Source organism: Amyelois transitella, chromosome 18 (assembly GCF_032362555.1).
Source record: "Amyelois transitella isolate CPQ chromosome 18, ilAmyTran1.1, whole genome shotgun sequence".
Classification (NCBI taxonomy): Eukaryota; Metazoa; Arthropoda; class Insecta; order Lepidoptera; family Pyralidae; genus Amyelois; species Amyelois transitella.
The window spans coordinates 7007019-7028286 of NC_083521.1; the positions used below are offsets into that span (position 1 = coordinate 7007019).

Below are 21268 nucleotides of genomic sequence, written 5' to 3' on the forward strand. Positions count from 1 at the left end.
ATTTGAGAGCAAAGCGCGACTCAATTTTTTTTTTCTCTGAACAATTTTGCATAATAGACAACCTGCCTTGCATACAAAAGGTCGATTAGTGGCGGACAATAATACTCTGTGATCGGAATTTAAACTGTTCATGATGTATTGGCCTGCAATTGATGCTTACAAGGAGCCTGATAAAAAAGGAAAAGTGCATAAGTTGATGCACAAACATATTGGTTTAAGTAGGACAGTGCACTGGTATTTAAATTACCTAAGGTACTGGTAGGAACAAAAGTCGCAAAAAATATTTCCGATTTTGGTATTAAATTTTGATTCAATACAAAAGTTTAATTTTTTCAAATCTGCCTTGTATGCTTTAATTTGAGTCTACTAACAGTTAATTGCATATCTATTAGTTACTAGCTGTGCCTTAAGTACTAATATTACTAAAAAAATATATTAACTAACTTTTATGAAATAGGCCAAGTCGTATAGTAACTCCAATCTAAGCTCAAATTATTGGTCTTAAAATTGCTTGTCTCTGTGAAAGATATTATCGTTATAGAAATAGTATGTATACTATTTCTACACACACTGCAATCACCAACCTGCCTGACCAACTTGGTGTCTATAGGTATTTATACCATTTCTGGGGAGGCCTTAGACCAGCAGTGGACTTTTATGGTCTGTTCAGGTAAGAAATAGTAGTTTGTAGACTGGCAACACTAGGGCCTGTGAGAAAAAAGATCAAAGTTTTCCTAACACATCCACGTTATTGCAAATATAATACATGTTTTCTGAGATGATTACACCGTTTTTACTAGAATAATGTATTCTATTAATTGTCATCGTTTCGAAAAGACTTATATTTATAAATAATGTGTGGCAACCGACCATTGTGTTATAATTGTTTGTGTAGATGATGCAATGATTACCTAATTCATAGTACTAGTATTTCATTGCCTTATTGATCCGTCTCACTGTAGGGAAACATTCATTTTATTGTGTTATATTACAAGAAATGTTATGAATTTTGTCACAATTGAAATAATTTAAATGTGGTTATAAATTTATAGAACCGTTATCTTGTTTGTTGTATGGCGATTTCTAGAATGGCAACATTCAAGAAGATCACAATAGCTTAGTACCTACTTATAAGGAGATTTTTAAAATAATGATATTGTATTAACTATATACTCGTATGTTTCCCAGGAGCAGTTCGTTATCGGTAATTTTTGAGCAGAAAGATAACTTCTTGTTACTTATGAAGATTTTGTCCATATCTGTGCTTAATTTTATTTAATTTTTTTTAAATAGGTATATATTTAAAGATGCAAATCTTACTCTCTTTGTACATAATATGTTAATGGATTATTATTAATCAACGCTTTCCTTTATAACATGTCACTTTAATTAATTTAAAGTGTCTCCACGGCAAACCGTGTTGGCGTCGCAAAATTTGAGTGTCTGACACGGTAGTGCGGTACACTCCGTGTTTATAGCTAGAAAACTGACACAATTTCCTAGTATCTATGCATATGGTTAACCATAACGCTTCTGGAAGCCCTACTACGAAAACTCGATCGTATTTTTGTTGTTATTCGAAATGTGTTCATGGAGTTTCATGTAAATACGCTTTAGGAAAATCGATGTTTCATGAAAAAAAATTTAGTAATGTTAATACTTGTCATAATTTATGAATTCGATCCAATTCTTGTATTATTTGCAATGTGTTTATGGAGTTTTATCTAAATACGCTTTAGGAAAATCAATGTGTAATGAAAAATGTGCCACTCTTAATTTCATAATATTAATTATTTTTAGGCTTACAAAACGTCTGTCTGTGATCTCCTCTATTCTTGACTGCATCAGTCTTACCACAATTCCTGCACACTTCCTTCCCTTTGTTTTCTCTTAAAGTTGTTTTTTAATTAATTTCTTTTACTTGAGGCCGGCTTAATCAAAGTTCCACTGTTCGACTTTTTGACGGAGAAAAATACACGCAACGTTAATTGGACGACAAGATTTATGCGTTCCTGATTACACAATCAACGCTTGAATGTTTAAAAATGTTAGTAATGATTAAACTTTACGGTACAGTTAACTTGTCACCGATAAACGATGTTCTGGTTGTAAGAAATACCATTGCCTTCTTTTGTGTGAATGTGGATGTAGTCCAGTGTTGCAAATAAAAATACAAAAAATATATCATTGTGGCTTAACAGCGTTTCCAAGACTTTTAATAGCTCTGTCTACCTCGTAAGGAATAATGTGTATGTAATGTTTATGTAATGTGTTTTTGCGTAAAACTTAATATTGTCATAAATTTTATAAATAACTCTTACGTGTGTCTGTTACATTTCACAATGTATTATACTGAATACTACCTATGTATAACTGTTTTTACACGCTAATCTCCGGAACTACTGAACGGATTTGAATGAAACTTTTTTTGTTGTATAGCTCTTATACCTGGCCAACATACGTATAGGGTATAATTTATTTTGGAATCTGGTATAGCTGATATCGAACCATAACAATTCAGCTAAACTATAGGATATATTGAAATGACGTCTTAACAAAAGTTGTACAACCTAATGAGCATTTTCTGTTGGCGTATAAAAATCGAAAATCTGATACACCTGATGCAGAATCATTACCTGGCTGGTAGAATATATACCAGCCAAATCAACAGAATTATGGAAAAGAAGTCTTGACAAAAGTTATTCAACCTGATGAGCATTTTCTTTTGGCGAAATAGAAAATGTAAGATCTAAATCATGTGATGTAGAAGCCAAAGGGACCAGCTACTCTGTAATATGTAAATTTGAGTAAATTTAATAATCTTAACCTTAGTATTTCCATTAACATGCGAAAACGGAGTTGCGGGCGTCAACTAGTTATATTATATTTGTATGAAAATTTACTTTTGTACCCAAATTAAACCTCGGCGAAACTCGTTCGTAACTCGTTTACGACAACTCGTCAACACCGTTTACACGTAGTAGGGCCACGTGCAGAAGCCACTTTCATGGCTGCAATAAAAACTTTTCATTGGCTCACGTCAACTCGGAGGTTTAAGTTTAACTAAAGTTTATCTCCGTTTTACGACACTCCCTGTATTCCTCGCGTCTGCTCTCATTTAAATTGTTAAAATATTCCTATAACTTGAGGCGTTTGTGTTATCTCGCCGGGTTCAACCATTAAGGGTTTAATGAAAAGTGAAGTTGTATTTCTACACACATACATATAATTACGTCCATATCCCTTGCTGGGTAGTCAGAGCCAACAGTCTCAAAAAGACTGATAGGCCACGTTCAGCTGTTTGGATTAATGATAGAATTGAGTTGATTCAAATAGTGACAGGGTGTTGGCCTGTCGCCTAAAAGAAAATCTCAAGTTTATAACCTATCCCTTAGTCGCCTTTTAAGACATGGAGTGAGATGGAGTAGTCCTATTCTTTTTTCTATTGGTGCCGGGAACCACACAGGAAATTTTATTTTACTTCTAATGTTATTTTGATAGAAACTTTTATTTAACCAACGGCTAAAGATTGTAGAATCATAAGGCCAGCGAAACAGCTAAAAAGCGCTTATTTTTGCATGGGGCTTAGTTTCCGTAGAAAATTCCAGAAAAATAGCCTGATTTTGACTTTGAATGTTTAACTATATCTATGGGAAATTTCTGTTTCGGAAGTAAAACAATGAAAGCGTAACAAAAAAATAGTTTGAATGAAAAATGAAAGCATATAAAAACCTTTCGCATTTGGTCCCAAATCTTAAGAAACTCTGAGCCAAAAATCTTGAAAACACAGTTCACTTTTGGCTTGAGTTAGAATTGAGATTTAAATAGTGACAAGTTGCTAGCCCATCGCCTATAAGAAAAACCCCAAGTTTATAGCCTTTCCTTTGATTGACTTTAATAATTTACACGTGAAGATAAGCTACTTATACTGATGACTTTATTTCAAATAAACTCAAATATGTATCCATACAGCTATTATCATTTATCATTGTAAAAGGCGGTCCGATGCGCCACCGCGTAATATCGAAATAAAGCTAATGTAACTCACATATAGAACCATTCACCACCTTATTTCACTGGATTTAAAGTTCATTTTAGTTATTCTGTATCGTGGTGAATGTCTCTGTGAATATGGGTGGAGTTTACTTGACAGATATTAATGATTTCTACACTACGCAGTTGCGAAAGGAACATACCTGGGTGAGGCTTAGACCGCCCTTTCAGTAGTTGTAGTAATTACTCATAACACGTCTTCATCTCTCGGTGTAGACATAGACAAAAGATAGACTCTAGATTCAGATAGGGATCATGTTACAAACATTTTGCAAGAAAGTATGCAAGAAAGATGTCTATGGTGGTATTCGCAAGCTTAAATAATGCTTATTCAATCTTGAATTGAAAGAAGGAATTTTCGCAGTTCGTATGACAAAAGATGGGCAGCTTGAGAGGTGCGAATGGAATAGGTGGAGGACCATGAATAGGCTTCATAGGAAGAGCACTATCGCCTAAGTTATCTTAACATATATTATAAATGCGAAAGTCACATTCATATAGCCATGTCAATCCCATCTAACATAATATCCATCTCTTGCGGGGTATAAAGCCAACGGTTTCGAAAAGACTCTAAGGCAACGTTCAACTATATGGCGCCATGATGGATATGAGATTCTAATAGTGACAGATTGCTATATTCTATTGCCTTCAAAAGGAATCCCAATTTTTTAAACCTATCCCTTAATAGCCTTTTACGACATCCATTGGAAAGATATAGAGTGGTCTTATTATAAAGTGCCACGAACTACACGAAGAACACACGTACAGGTATGATGTCTATGAATCATGTATTTAATCACAAATTACTCCTTTCTGAGTTATACATTTATTAACTGCTACTTTTACGCCAAGACTATCTTTTCATATACATATATAGATCATCAATTACATGGATCTCAAAGCTAAACGGTAAAAGAACTGAGTTGTGTGACTGATTTCATTACAGTTTGTAACATATTTGATAACGTTAACTCATTAAGTCACCACATCTGCGAGAAGTGTTAAGTATAATTTAGTGTTTAATCATGCCAAAAATTAATAGCGTAATTAAAAATTGCATTTTTATGCATGCACACCGCAGGTTTTGTATCGTTAGTATTACTTTACGAGCGCTAAAACACACATCGTGACTAAAATTATTTTTATAATACGTTTTCCATTACGCCGGCCATGTTGGATCGTCACGCCCAAGTTTATGGAGTCGGCTGTAAAAATACATATGTTTTATATCGACAGGGAATGTCTTCGAATGATTTGTAATATTTTGCTTTTTGTCTGTTAACGCCTTTACGTTTTTTATTCCTGTGAACGCCAAGGCCACCTTAATTGTCAATCGGAAACATCCCTAAGTTCCGTAAAAACGTTCCATTCACGTAAAGAAATATGTTCGTTGCATGTTTTTACGTTCTTTTGGAATTCGAAGGGTTCATACAAAGATTTGACGGCCTCAGCGGCGCAGCGTTTGCTTTTTTTTCAATCTTTTTTCTCTCTTATTTATGTTTGTCATTTATATCATTTCCCATACGTAAGTTTACATAATTGTTGTGCTAAACTAAACCCAAAACGGACCTACATTCGAAAACAATGCAACTACGTCCGGCCGATAATTAACAGTGGTCCATTCAGCATGCCACAGTATAAATAATACCAGTGTACCAACTCCGAGCTACTTTGTGCCGCGTACGTGACAATACTGCGCGCGCGCAGGAAACGATAAGCTTATCAGCTTAGAGTGATTGTTCTAGCCAAGACCTGGAAGTTGTTCATTCATGGCCCTATGATTGTTTTGAAATGGACCATTTGTTGGTGTTTATCATTATAGAGATAGGTGTCCATTTATAACGCTTGATGTTCAGTTCTATTTTGATTTTATGAACTTCTTCGCCTAGCCTTTTATCATTCATTCATATAATCACGTCTTTATCCCTTGCAGAGTAGACAGAGCCAGGGGTGTTAAAAGACTGATAGGCCCTTAGTCTTTTACAGTCCTTTTAAGATTTCCATGGGAAAGAAATGGAGTGGTCCTATTCTTTTTATATTTGTGCCGTGTGGCCGCTTGTATCGGTGTTGAAATTGAGCACACTAAGTAAGCATCTGGTTTTCTCATTAAATGTCTTAACCATTTCAGATATGCTTCGAATAGATTTTTCGTTGAAGCTTCCTCAAAAACGTTCCATAACGTGCTATACCAAGTTGAAAACTCATTTGAATTTCTCTCTTATATTTGCATATTCCCAGTTGCACCCTTCATCATAGTGTTTCAGGGCCTTGGGTCCACTTTCCTACATTTATCTTTTCTCCTTTGAACTTACTGTTATTATACAAGTTGCTTTTAACCGCAGCTTCGCCCGCGTAAATTTAGCGCCACCTACAAAAAGAATACAGTTTTTTTCGCAAATCCCACGGAAACTTTGGTTTTTACTGGGACGAAAAATAACTTATGATCTCTCCAGACTCATAATTATATAAGTAAGTATAACCAAAATTTCAAGAAGATTGGTTTAGTACAAAACGCGTGGAGAGACAACAAATAAACTTACTTTGCAGTTTTAATACTTATTAGTTGGGATTTATACGAACGTTTTGACAGGGCTTCTCTTACGTGACAGTTTTCAGAAATAAAAGTACTTACACATTGATTACTTACTACCTACTTGAACTGACCGTAGTAAGTCTATCTTTGTACAAATTTCTCAAAAAAACCCTTTTTCATCTTTCGAGTTATTAAATACCAAAAACCACAATACTTACTATAGTTTTTTATAAATGTAGGTAGTGTGATGGCCCGATAAAACTTGAACATTAACAGGTCAATAAATCAATCGACAAACTGCTGTTCAATTCAAATTTTAATTTATAAGTGTCATAAAACAGCGCCAAAGCAACTTTAGCGCAGCGCGTACTATAAATCGCGACTAAGGAAGAAATAAATATAGCAATTATTCCCATAGTTTATACTTATCCAAAGGTTGTCCTTGTATTGGCCATTAAATAGCATTTATAGCTTTTTCATGATGTGTATAATTCTTTACTTAATTACTGTATACATTGTATGGCGATGTTTATACTAAGCGCATGGAATTTTATCGGAGTCATTGCGTATAAACTTTTTATTGGATCAACGCTATTGTAAAAAAGCTATTTTAATTAGAAGCTCCGAATATTTATTAACTAGACTATAAGTATAATTAATAGCTGCTGCCCGCGACTTCGTCTGCCTTAAATATTTAGAAATTTAAACTTTTTTTTTGTTATTCCAATGTTTAAGGCCTTTGATCAACTAAAGAATCTCAGTCTAAGGTAAAGTTAAATGAAAATCCGCCGAGTAGTTTCTGCAGTAAAGCGTCATAACGAACCCATATCAACACATCTCTACAAACTTTCTCATTTAAAATATTAATTAGATCAAATCTCTGTAAATTAAAACTTATTATGTTCTTCCAATGTTAAGGTTTTCTCTGTTTTTAACTGTAAGTTTTATGAAAATCCGTTCAGTAGTTTTTGCATGAAAACTAACTTACAAACACACATTCCAACAAAATTTTGCATTTATAAAAAAATTAAATTAGATTCTCCTAGTAGGCGATGGACTAGCAACCTGACACTGTTTCAATCTCAATTCCATCATTTAGCCATATATTTAAGCTGAAAGTTGCCTTTTATTTTTTCAAGACTGTAAGTAAGTAAGAAGGTATGGATTTATTTACCGTTAGTGTACCTTATTATATGTATACATACATGGTCACGTCTATATCGCTTGTGGGGTAGACAGAGCAAACAGTCTTGAAAAGACTGATTGGCCACGTTCAACTATTTGGCTTAATGACAGAATTGAGATTCAAATAGTGACAGGTTGCTAGCCCATCTCCTAAAAAAAGAATCCCAAGTTTGTAAGCCTATCTCTTAGTCGCCTTTTACGAAATCCATAGGAAAGAGATGGAGTGGTCCTATTCTTTTTTGTACTGGTGCCGGGTACCACGCGGCACGTGTATATTATATGTATATATGGTTAGTTTATGTAGGTATATATGGTAGAAGTTTTTTTACAGTCGCCCTTTATCTATTAGCATAGTTCTAATTTATTGGTAACAATATCAATTGTTAAAGTTACTCGTGTGGCAATTAAATTGTAAAGCGAATCGGCGGGTGGGTATGGGAAAGTGTGGAAAATAATCGTTAGATGTCTTCTGCAAGCGAGAATATAAAAGGTATTATAATAACTATTATTTGTGAAATATTTTTAATGGCTACGATATATACAGACATACATACATATGGTCACGTCTATACCCCTTGCGGGGTAGACGGAGCCAACAGTCTTGAAAATATTGATAGGCCACGTTCAACTAGGTATTTGGCTTAATGATAGAATTGACATTCAATAGTGACAGGTTGCTATCTCATCGCCTAAAAAGAATCGCCAAGTTTGTAAGCCTATTCCTTAGTCGCCTTTTACGAGATCCATGGTAAAGAGAAGGAGTGGTCCTATTCTTTTTTGTATTGGTGCCGGGAACCACATGGCTATGATCTTTCTCAATAATACCTATTAATGGGATAGTTTGTACGGATGTGTGGACGTGTGTGCGTTTGTTACTCTTTCACGCAAAAATACTAAATGGATTTTACGATTCACGTGCAGTTGTGTGGCTAAGTGATGTAATTAAGATTCTAATAATGTAAGGTTGCTAGCATAGGTAAGTATAAGAGAAAAAGACGTGTTTATATGTTAGAACGTAGGTATTATTAATAAGCCTTTATGTGATATTGAACGTAAATTATATTAACAAAATGTTAGATCTCAAAACTCTCTTCGCAAAATCATGTTTATTCATAAACAAATTTTCACAACATTTCTTACTTACTCGTGTGAATGTAACTTGAGGAAAGTGCATTAGATTACATTGCAGTGGTCATAAAACGCAATAAAATGCAATTAACTTTATACGCGCTATCCGGGCATCAATGAGAAAGTGCGCACGCACACACCAGCTGTAAATTCTGTATCTTTTACTATCTCGATTAGAAAACTGGCTGTTTTGATTGGTCGTCATACTTTTTTCCCATTTCTGAGCGAGGCAAGTACATAAGTCAGTAAAGCTATGAAGGTAAGTACTTACAGGACCAAAGAATGCCTGTGAAACCTACCTATATTCATAGGCTCGGTGTATAAAGCTTCATACGACAAGTTTGAATTTCGTCAGTACAGATTCTTATGTCTTAAGTTTTTTCAAAGACTAAAATATGCAACTATTACAAGTATAAAATGGTGTATTTATTATGTTACTTATTTTGATAAGACAACGTCCTCACTTCAAAATGACTAGGTAAGGTTTCAATGATGTCCTACATTATTTCCGATGATCTTCATTTGTTTCAATCAGATCAGGACTAGTGTTGAGACAGTGACTCATTTTGGGAATACGGTTATCAAACATTTTCCCGCGCCATTATTACGTAAACTGTACAGAAAAGTAAGGCCAGCGTAGGCGTTAGAGAAAAAAAGCGATTCTATATTCAAAGTTGTTTGATCGACCAATCGTGAGCCGTGTAGGCGTGGCGGTGCGTTCCGATTGGCCGCTCGAGACCGAGCAGTGATGAATGGCACGATTATAATGTTATAACTCGGCAACGGTTTAACGCTTTCTTGAAACATTTAGCGGTTTTCCATTAGTTTTTATTTTATTAGATATGCATGAATATAATGGGTTTTTATTAGTTTTAAATATTATAAGTAACGTCATAATGCGGCTTCGCCTGTTAACTTGTTATATTCTCCACTCTTAAATTTTATTCTCATCAGGTCTTAAGCCATCAGCAACTTCATTACTCTATATTACGCATAGAAATGAAAATATGAAATCGCAATGAATTTCACAACCCAATTATATAGCAATACCTACTAATTAAGCGTGACTTAATTCCGCAACTTTCAAATACTGGTTGTATACAAATTAATACTATATTTACCAATGAATTACCATATTCTCCTTGACTGTAAGCATACTGCCATTGCAATATAAAATTAAAGTCGTGGATTTATGTTGTCGTTAATGTTCGCAGCATTGAACTATCCGTAGGCTTTTCCCCTTTGACCAGCATTAAATACTGTCTAGTACCTATTACAGAGATAGATACCTACTTAAAAGATGGAAATAAACGGCTCGTTTTTTGTTTAAAACGATGATAAAGTATAAGCAATACCTACCTTACTTACTTATTTTTATTTTCATAACTAGTTATCTTAAAAAATATATCTTTATTTGTGATCTTTAAACCGAAATATACGCGTATATTTACAGAAATAAATAATCGCTATAATATTTTCAGTTCATCCAAGTAAAGCAGAAGCTCAAACGAGCTCCTCGAGAAAAGATAAAACAAACAAACATACACATTTACTTATCTACAACCATGTAGGCACTAACCTTAAACATAGTGCTGTATACCATTATCTTTGTAACATCGCCATAAAACGAGCACCATTGTTTTCAAAGAGGAAAACAGCGTGAGGTCGCGATTGCAATAAAAAACGCCCACGTTCTTTGGCGTGACAAAGAACGCTGTATCGTTAACTGTTACGTTTTAAAACGTTAAACGTGTAGCTGTTTCGTTACGCCGAATTAAGGGAAATGGATAAATTGTCTGAAGGACCTTAAACATCGTGTTTGTTAAATGTAGATACTTACTTATGTCTATTTCAGACGACCTATTGTTAATTTTTAATTCATTCTTATAACGGTACCTAAAAAGTATTATGAGTTAAGAGGCTTACCTTAGGGTTGCACTATGATTCCGGTTTTTGAAATAAACATAGGTAGTTTTAAAGGCGTAGGTAAATTGGGTAATATGATCTGACTAGGCTAGTAAGAAATTTCATTCGTTCGTACGTTATCGTCATAAAATTATTATGAGCTTGTTTAATATAGGTACATTTATTTTTATAAGTATAATAAAAACAGATAAGTAAGTAGTCAACCGAAGAATATTTATATTAAAAAAAAAAACAAGAGAACGCCCGCGGCCTTGAAAACGAAAAAGCTACACGCCAAATTGTTCCCGGCACCAATACAAAAAAGATTAGGACCACTCCATCTCTTTCCCAATGGATGTCGTAAAAGACGACTTAGGGATGAACTTATAAACTTGGGATTCATCTTTTAGGCGATGGGCTAGCAACCTGTCACTATTTGAATTCTATCATTTAGCGAAATAGCTGAACGTGGCCTATCAGTCTTTTCATGACTGTTGGCTCTGTCTACCCCACGAGGGATATAGACGTGACCATATCCCTCGTATATGTATGTATTATAACGCTGATGAGTTTGTTTGTTTGTTTGAACGTGCTAATCTCCTTGACTGTAGCTTTATAATACTTATTAGTATAAATTTCGTTTATCGATTTTTTAATTTGTGTATCTTTATAAAACATTAAAAAATATTAACGAAAATTATTTTGTTAAACCTACCTAAGTCAGAAACAGGAATACCAGCATACGCCTATTGTCACGGATGGCGTGGTAGCTATTAAATTTTTATGATCGTTGCGCCAATTATAACTTGTATCTATCATGTTTTTATCGTAGTTATTGATTGCGCATTACCACTGGAAACCTACTTTTTACGCAAACGTTACATTGTAACTATTACCTAATTAACCTATGTTTAGTGTTTCGATTCGAGGGTGAAATTAATATTTACATAATACCTACATTTCCTTGCGTCGCTTCACTGCTAATGATGTGCACTTGCCGGGATAATTAGATTTTTTTAAACGTAGCCCTATAAATAACTACAAAACTAACACCGCTCTGTTAGAATTAAATTTACTTACATACATACATACATAAAATCACGCCTCTTTCCCGGAGGGGTAGGCATAGACTACCTCTTTCCACTTGCTACGATCTCTGCATATTTCCTTCGCTTCATCCACATTCATAACTCTCTTCATGCAAGCTCGGCGGTTTCGGGTACTTTTGACCTGACCCTCTACCAGGACGTCCTTAATTTGATCAAGATATGTTCGTCTAGGTCTTCCCACCCCGACCTTTCCCTCCACACTCTCCATGTATATCTGCTTAGTCAACCTGTTTTTATTCATCCTCTCCTCATGACCGAACCATCTCAACATTCCCTTTTCTATTCCTGTAACTACATCTTCTTTCACATCACAACATTCCCTTATCACGCTGTTCCTAATCCGGTCACTCAATTTCACACCCAACATACTCCTTAACGCTCTCATTTCCACTGCATTTATTCTGCTTTCGTGCTTCTTTTGCTATACCCAACTTTCACTCCCATACATTAATGTCGGGACCAACACGCCCCTATGCACAGCCAGTCGAGCCTTTTTGGATAGTTTCTGACTGCTCATAAAGGCATGCAAAGCTCCATTCACCATGTTCCCCGCGTTCACTCTCCTTTCAATATCACTATCACACTTGCCATCTGATGTAAACTTTGATCCTAGATATACAAACTCTTTCACTTGCTCAACTTTTTCTCCTCCAATCAAAATATTACATGCTGTCATTTCTTTCTCCATTTCAAAAACCAGTGTTTTAGTTATGTTCACTTTCATTCCTTTCTCTTTTAAAGCTTCATGCATACAGTTTACCATCTCCTGTAACTCCTCCGCTGATGATGCCAGTATAACCTGATCGTCGGCATAGAGTAGACATTTGACGAGTAACTCATCCATCCTTAATCCACTTTCAGACTCTTTCAAATCTGTCAAACAACTATCCATAAATATGTTGAACAGCCGGTGACGCAACACATCTATAGCGATATTGACAAGACTTCGAAAAAACAGTTTTTTATGTGTAAAAAATGCTAAGTCGTCAATCTATGAAAATAACTTGTAATTTCTAAATAGAACTTAGTAGGTATAACTTTAAAAATACCAAACAGAAAAAATATCAATTGGTATATTATTAGTTAAATTAACCAAAGAAGCCCAACAGCTGAACGTGCCTTTGCAGTCATTTCATGACTGTTTGCTCTATTTGCCCCGCGGAGGATATAGACTATGTTTATTTTAGTCAAATTCTATGGAAAAAATGGTTGGTAATTTTATTTTTGCACTTATTTTAATCTATTCGAAATACAAAGAACATTCATTATTTCATCCAAAGTAGGTAAATTTTAAATAAACTTCTGAAACGCGTTGGCATGCGGTTAAGTCTTAATGAAGTAATGCCGCCATATTGGAATCGTAAAGTGAACAGTGGAAAACCATCCATTCAGCGATAAAACGCGCCGTAAAACCGGCAAGTCGGTTGGTGCAATGCGACGTCCCCGTAAAGTGGCTCAGCTTGCTATATTATTGTTCTACAGACAAAGGTGTATTTCAACTATACCCTTCTATGACGTAGCTATGCGAGGCGTAACGTAACGTGTATCGTCAGCCCTCTTAAAGTAAGGTGAGCAATGTAGACGTAGAGGGACACTACAGAGATTTTATAAGGAGTCAAGAAAGGGGGCGCTTTTAGAGAGCAAACGTGAGAGCAGAGCACGCTTCCCGTGATTTGGCTCGATAACCGGAATGTTGGCATTGGCAGAATCTTGGGTGGCGGTGAGAGGTTCTCTATCTATTAGCATAAAATTTTATGTCATAATTTTACCGTGTGGTTCCCGGCACTATTACAAAAAAGAATAGGACCACTCCATCTCTTTCCCATGGATGTCGTAAAAGGCGACTAAGGGATAGGCTTATAAACTTAGGATTCCTCTTTTAGGCGATGGGCTAGCAACCTGTCACTATTTGAATCTCGGTTCTATCATTAAGCCAAATAGCTGAACGTGGCCATTCAGTCTTTTCAAGACTGTTGGCTCTGTCTACCCCGCAAGGGATATAGACGTGACCATATGTATGTATGTATGTTTTACATGGCACACCTTTGTTTAGCCCAATAATTGTTACGCATCATATTATTTGGCATAACTTTTTAGGCAGATTTCTTTAAGCATACCTACTATTAGCATAACCTAACCTAAGAAGTACTCGCCTTATAGCTCATTACACTACATCTGCTCCGCGCAAGAAATAAATTAGTCAAAACTATATTTATGCCTATTGAAATAGTATGCCAAAACCAATTATGCCAAATAACTATTATGACAAAAATAGTATGCGTAACTCGTTATGCCAAACTAAAATAGGACAAAAAAAATTGTCGAATGAAAGGGATCCCGCGGTGAGATACTTATATATTCTTCATCACCTTTTGGAAAAGGAGCTCAAGATGCGCTTCTGACCACGATCCTGGACTTAGTAAGTCGGATTTTTACAAGAAACGACCTCATTCTTACATATCATCGCAACCTTTTCAAGGAAACCTATAAACCATCGTTATTCCTTAATAATGCAGGATTCCTTACGATGATTTTCCTCATCGTTGATCATCGGTTGGCAAACAAAGTTATAATTCTTGTAGTGTAGGATCTTGAGAAAATGACAAGATTTAAATTGATGAGTGCGGATTCATCAAAGGCTTTTTTCGGGTAATGACGAAAATAAATCATGTTTATTAACCGTTCCGTTCAGTCTGTTCAAAGGAGTTTCGTACAGCGGGCAGACAATGCCCTATAAATTATAATAACAACCACTTGAAAACTTCAACACTCAATACTATAAGATGTCAAATGCGTGACGGTGCGTATCTAAGTCTCCTCTTCAACGTTGAATAGGTTTTTTTATTGTCTATGGCTGGCCAGCACAAAGGGAAGTCGTAAACGAGGTGAGTGCCAGTCTTAGGTTGCGTACACACACGCTTGTGTAACCCATTCGTTGGCCTGTGCCCTATTGCGACGGTGTGGCGAATGCTGTGGCGAGAGCAAACGAACACGTAGTCAACCTGACCTGGCCTTTGGTGTGTACGCAGCTTTATACGAGTTCGACAATTGTAGTGCCAACATAAGAGACTGACGCGAGACCTTCTGTTCGCTGGTTTATGGCCGCTAGTGACGTGACACGCGACGATTATGCTCCTTAATCTTCGTTTATAGCTCTCGATTGTGTTTCATGGCTGACGATATTATTTTGTTGCTCCATTTGGTCTTTGAAAATTGTGTAGATAAATACAGCAAAAAGATAATTTTTATTCTGACTTAGTTCTATTTTCTGTATGCGCTCACATTAAAATCTAGTTTGGAATCGATTGCTAGCAATAACTGCTGGTATGAATTATGTATGTCATACACCTACAAATGACTCTTAACAATGGTGCTTACCTAGAAAAAAATAAATTCATATTAAAGACTGATGTATTTGTTTTAGTTCCATGAAATCATTTTATTAATCTACATATCCGTCCGCGAGCAAATTGTTTATTTAAGATGTCTCTTTATAACAAAGCTTGCGAAGTGTAAATACTCGTACCGTGTCGGTTGACACCGCTACTTATAATGTTTATATGTTTGATAACAGGAACTCATAATGATTTAATGGGAAAAAATTTAGAAAAGAAACACATTAATTTATTATTTTTAGCTGGTAATAATTTTTTTTCAAACAAGTAATTTAATATAAAATTTATGAAATATATTTTTTTAATCACCATTTTTTTCTTTTTCGCAGCGGTATCCCTAGAAAACCTGGTGGAAAATTGTCAGAAACTTCTAGAAAAATTCCACTACTCCTGGGAGATGATGCCTCTAGTCCTGGTCATCCTAAATTATGCTGGCAGTGACCTGGACGAGGCGTCGCGTAAAATAGACGAAGGTAGGTCATTTTTATATCTATATCTACTATTTTTTAATAAATAATCGCTGAAATTGCAATGCGACTTGCGTATGTAAATAATTGTGAGTCAAGATTCAATTACGACACTGAAATAGTAAATTTGTCCATGATGAAATATGAAAAATGAAATATAAATATGAAATATAAAATTGATCTCTTATTGAAAAGTTTCTTAAGTTATTGTAACCAGGGTAAAGTGAGCATACCTATGACCAAAAATGTAACTACTTCGAAAAGTTTTCTCAAAAACTATTGTAATCCTGAATTAGTATACTTTCACTGACTCAGTTATAGGTACGTTATTATGTTGTCTACAAGAATTCAATTTCTAATTTGTGCTTATAATTTCCTATTATTTAGTAGGGTAATAAAATATCTTGTTCAAAATATGTACAATGAAGTAAAATAATATACAATATGTTTTTTTTTCAACACATTTCTAAACTACAGCGTTCGTAATTGAATCGTACTGCTATGAGCGAAAAAATATATCTAACTAATTATATAATTAATAGTAAATACTTTTTGGCAACAAAATACTGTAAAGTAATAAATAAATTAAATTTAATTACCTATTTTAAATTAGAATAGTATTTGTTGAATAATTTTTATATATTATTTTGAATTTGAATTTATATTTTTAACACGATATTAAAAACATAATTACTTTACAGTTTTTTATAGAATTTTCATATCATATTTTTCAGCAGACTTTCGTTTTTATAATATTTAATATCAATATCAGTTAAAAGTACCGTCTTACACCAAAAAGTTTTGTATAAGAGAGTTTTCATTAATCAAAATTAATACATTTTAAATTAATTTGACATTATGTCTATTTTTTAAAATTAATCAGGAACAAACAACATTGATTGGAACCACGGTTATCTTACTTGTTAACAATATAGTAAATTATTATAATTTGCATTATTTATTGACCAATATTTGAAGTAGCTCGTAGTATTTTATTTGTAAAATTAATTTTCTTGTCTGCTTTGTGAAATGATATGAAAAATTGTGGCTTCTTTCAACCCTTGCAAAATATCAACGTTTGAGAGTCACCTGCGTGGGCCTTATTTTCCTAATGTGATTTTCGTGAAAATTTTCAAAAGCAAAGTAAACACATATATTATGCATTTAGTCTTATAAATTGTTTTCTGTAAAATAACTAAATTGTTTTTTCGAGAATTTTCACCTTATTTTTACCGCGTCAACCAACTATTATTAGCAATATCTGTAATCTGGCCAAATATCGTCTAAAACCGCTGTAAACGTTAACCATGCAGGAGATTCTTAACTAAAACTGAAAAACGGTCACTTATTAGGCAAAACAAAAAAACGAAATAATGATCTCCGACGTGAAATAAATATTTTATTCATATGAATATAATTTTATTAAACAAACAATACTTAAGTTATATAACACCGGTCACTGACCTAGCAATTAATTACTCGTCAATTAATTGTACCTACTTGTTATGTTAATCAAAAATAGTAAGCAAAGAAGATGTTAATTAATTTGCATTTTATTAAAAAAAATACATACTACAAAGTGGGGAGCATAGGATCTGACCCCCTACAACCTTAGCCAACTGTACAACATTATAAATAGGTATTAATAATTGTATTTCCAATAAATAAACACCATTAGTTACATGTGTAAAGAAATTTACCTTAAACTTTTTACACTTTATTTAGTTATTTTCGTTTCAAACGAAATCCAAATATATTTTGGCGTTACATATTTTATAACGGAGGTATTTCATTTTGACAGATTTATTTCCCACCCGAAATATTATTAACCATACATCGTCGTTATAGTACATATGAAGTTTTAGAAAATACGTTGATATCTTGCATTTTTCCCATTGTAAATGATTGCTATGCGAATTGTCTAACCCTTGCCTTGTCCCCAGGGAAGATGATGATCAACGAGTATGCCAAAAAGCACAACCTGAACATTTTCGACGGCCTCGAACTGAGGAACTCGACTCGCCAGTACGGACTTTAATAGTAATATAGTTTTTCCACGACACTGACTGGAAGCATGATTTGAATATGGAACTTAGCCGATTTACTTTTTTTTTTTTAATATTTAAAATATATCTATAATAAATATTCCACGTTACAAGGAAACATTTATGCGCTAGCTTAATATTTGTATGAAGTAAGATTGTGATTATTGTTTAATTCCAAGTTCATTAAAAATGTTAGACGATGAGCTGGTAGTTTTTAGAGCATAAAAATAAATTAAAATTATTTTATCTTAGAAATAAAAAAATTCAGTCCTAACTATATTTTGATATCGATTCGATAATATCATATCATCACAAAATTTCTTGACGCCCGAGCCTATGGACAAAATAACGTTAATTGTATTGAGCTTAAATCCTGAAAGCATTATTTGAAAAAAAAAAGCAAACGTCTATGATAAAATACCGTTTGTTGCCTAATGGTTGTTGGTAATGTTTCCTTGTTTTTTGGGAAGTACAAGTTTAATTGGTAATTTTTTGGTGTAATGTGTTTCATGCTAAAGTAAACCGGCTAATTTCACGTAGATAGATAGGTACACTTCACAAAACACTCTAAGTATATCAAACACAAAATAACACTTTAAATGATAGAAAAAATACACAACAGTACATTAATAATTAGATAATTCATAGGTTATAATTTTATAAAACAAAAAATACTACAATTAGGCTGAAAAAAAATTTAAAAAATCTTTAATAAAAAAAGGTTAGTTACGCAAGTGATTCTTTTTCCTACAAAAACAAATTCAGTAGACTTCATTTATCATTCATATTCTTCTTTTAAAACCAGCTCTTCTTTTTTTTCTTCCTCTGCTTTTAACCCGTCAATCTTTTTTTTGATCACTTCTAATTTTGCAACTCTTAACATGGGCTAGAAATTACGCGCTTCACCATTCGATTTAGGGTCAGATCGCGTCAGATTATATATAAATTACAAAAAAGTTTTGAAATCTGACTCTCTTGAGACAAAATTGGTTTTTAGTTATGTCTTTTTTGGTTTATCACTTAATACCAACCAAATTTTAATGACAAGTACAACACAAAAAGTACTACTAAAATTAAAATTATTTTTGTTTGTTCAATGCCATCATATTTAGTAGGTAATTGGACTCATTACACCGTCACTTTACTTAAAAGGCAGTCGTTAATGTTAGCACAATGGGAAAATAGGTGTTCCTCATGCAAACACTGGTAAATTTTACGAGTTTCGTTTGGAGGTTGTAAATCACGCCTATTCAAGGCAGTACTGGACTTAAACATTCGCTAAGAATAATTTAAACTTATGTTGAACTGGTAATTAGAGATTATATTTATCTCGAGTACGTGTGAACTGGAGGAAACTAAAAGTAGATTAAAAATCCTACATAGCCGTTAAAGTTTAAGCGTTCAGGTACAGGAAAAAAAATAAGAAAAAAAAATACAGAACCTAAACCATTATCAGATATAAAATGTTTTTGATGAAAAGCAGTAACAGAAAAAGTCGTATTAAATATCTTAATCGGAATTTATAAGCTTAATAGACAACACACACCTATAACACTATGTAAAATGTAAGGATAAAGTGAATTTGCAATGTGGATACGAACAAAAAAAAAACGTCGTGAGCGAAAATCTGGGGACATATAAAACTCGTTTTGTAGTGAAGTAGTGTTAGTAAATAGGCAATTTTGAAAATTCGTGTCGTGTCATCTACCATGTTCAAAATTAATTCATGAACTGAATGGTAAACAGTTTCTTCAGGTATGAATTTTTAATTAAAATTTCTGTTACGAATCGGCATCAGGCATTAATTACGATTGATTCTTCATGCCGCCTAGGTACTTAATTCAAAATAATTAGCTATTAATTATTCGCTAGGTAGCACCGTGATATGAGGGGACAAAAAGTGTAACCACAAATTAGAAATTATGACTTCATTTTGATATAATTCAATGCTTTTTTTTGCTAGTGTCTGTCATTAAATGTAATTTTTACGCGGCGGCCGTGTGGTTTCCGGTGGAAAAGTACAGATATCTCAGTTTATTCTTGTAGCCGTCCGTTGTAGGGCAAAAGCAATATAAATAATAAAGAATTTGCGTCAAAATTTCCAATCGAATGTTAGGGCGGTTTCGCACTTCTCCGATAAAAATCCGTAAAATTTTTACGTATATCAGTCTAGGTATATCGTAGAATTGTGAAAAAAACAAAAACTTTTCTCTCTTTTTGTTTTTCACGGGTTTGAATCAGACGTAGTATTGCCAAAACGCTTTGTAATTACAGAGATTCCATACTTGAGTTTTTTTAATCGAGTTGTAGATATTTTCTAATTTCCTAGGCTTCATGCTACACCATGAAGTGCTTGTAGGAATTTTTCTTTCTAGGGCTTAGCACCTTCTATCCTCTGTTAAATTCTTTCTTCCTCCTGGCTTTAGTCTCGGTTGCATCCTAACCACTCTTCTATCCGCTGTTATATTTACTGACACATAATGTCGAGCAGCAACGGTAATTTGTAGGCGTGGAGCTTACATTCTTACAAGATTGTGACCGCCGAAACATAGTGATTAAATTGTATACACATTGCAGATTCAGAGTAGCCTTCGATCTAATTTACAGCATACACTGTCTGAACACTACAATGTACATACACTTACACTGCACACGAGCCGATGTGGTCAAGTCAACGGAATCATGCACACTAACCAGTCGTGATTTCCACTTTGCAGTGACCGGACGAAGCTGGCCAAATTCGCAATTTAAAAAGAAAAAAGTCAGTGACCTATTCCCAAATGTTCGAGATTCAAAACCGGCCATAGTGTTGTGCTTGTGTGTGTCATATGTTTTTTTTTCTTTTTTTGTAGGAAAATGCTGCGAAGCGAAATTAATAATATAAGTGGTGTACTATCGTCATCAATTAAGTTATTTTGCGAATGATACTTTATTTTACAAGTGCGGTGTTGTGTTTGGACGCGAGTGCGCCGCTGTGTGCGAATGCCGGACTTTTTTTACTTGCTACACTGGATATGTTGGTAAGTTTAGATTATAAGTTTTTTAATTTAATTTTTATAACGAACAATCCACTTAATCTGTGAATGATTTTTACATACTTTATAATCATACATTGATAATTAAATAATTCCTTAACCATAAATCTGGCAACACTGAAACAATTATATTGTCCTATATCAACAATGCATGTGTTATTTTAGTTTTTTTTATTGATATTCAAAATAGGTTATAACTCCATATAGTAAACAGCCTGTCGTTTCTTACAAACAACGGCTAGATATTTAAAGTACTAAAATGATTCACGTTTTATAACTATAAACTTCGCGATAAATTTCAAGACATTTACGATGAAAAAATCGCGGTATTGCATTAATGTACCATTGAGTTATCAACTTATAGTAAGCAGGTTAAATTGTTACTATAAATAACAAGTCCGCAGTTCTCCTTT

At 34.0% G+C, this 21268-nt stretch overlaps 1 protein-coding gene across 5 annotated transcripts in view; it reads left to right on the forward strand.

The window, feature by feature from the left end:
• Positions 1-21268, forward strand: part of LOC106130043 (protein doublesex) — a 121610-nt gene that overhangs the window by 26770 nt on the left and 73572 nt on the right. For 2 of the 5 annotated variants that reach the window (XR_009657239.1, XR_001228479.2), the window contains exons 2-4: positions 15638-15781; positions 17719-17800; positions 20673-20840. Coding sequence is in view for 3 of the 5 variants with exons in the window: in XM_060949111.1 (XP_060805094.1) it covers positions 15638-15781; positions 17724-17800; positions 20673-20696 (245 nt within the window). In the remaining 2 variants the exon portion in view is untranslated. Of the gene's footprint in view, positions 1-15637; positions 15782-17718; positions 17816-20672; positions 20841-21268 lie in introns of those variants that run through there. The other 3 variants (XM_060949112.1, XM_060949111.1, XM_013328803.2) reach the window with 3 other exon arrangements.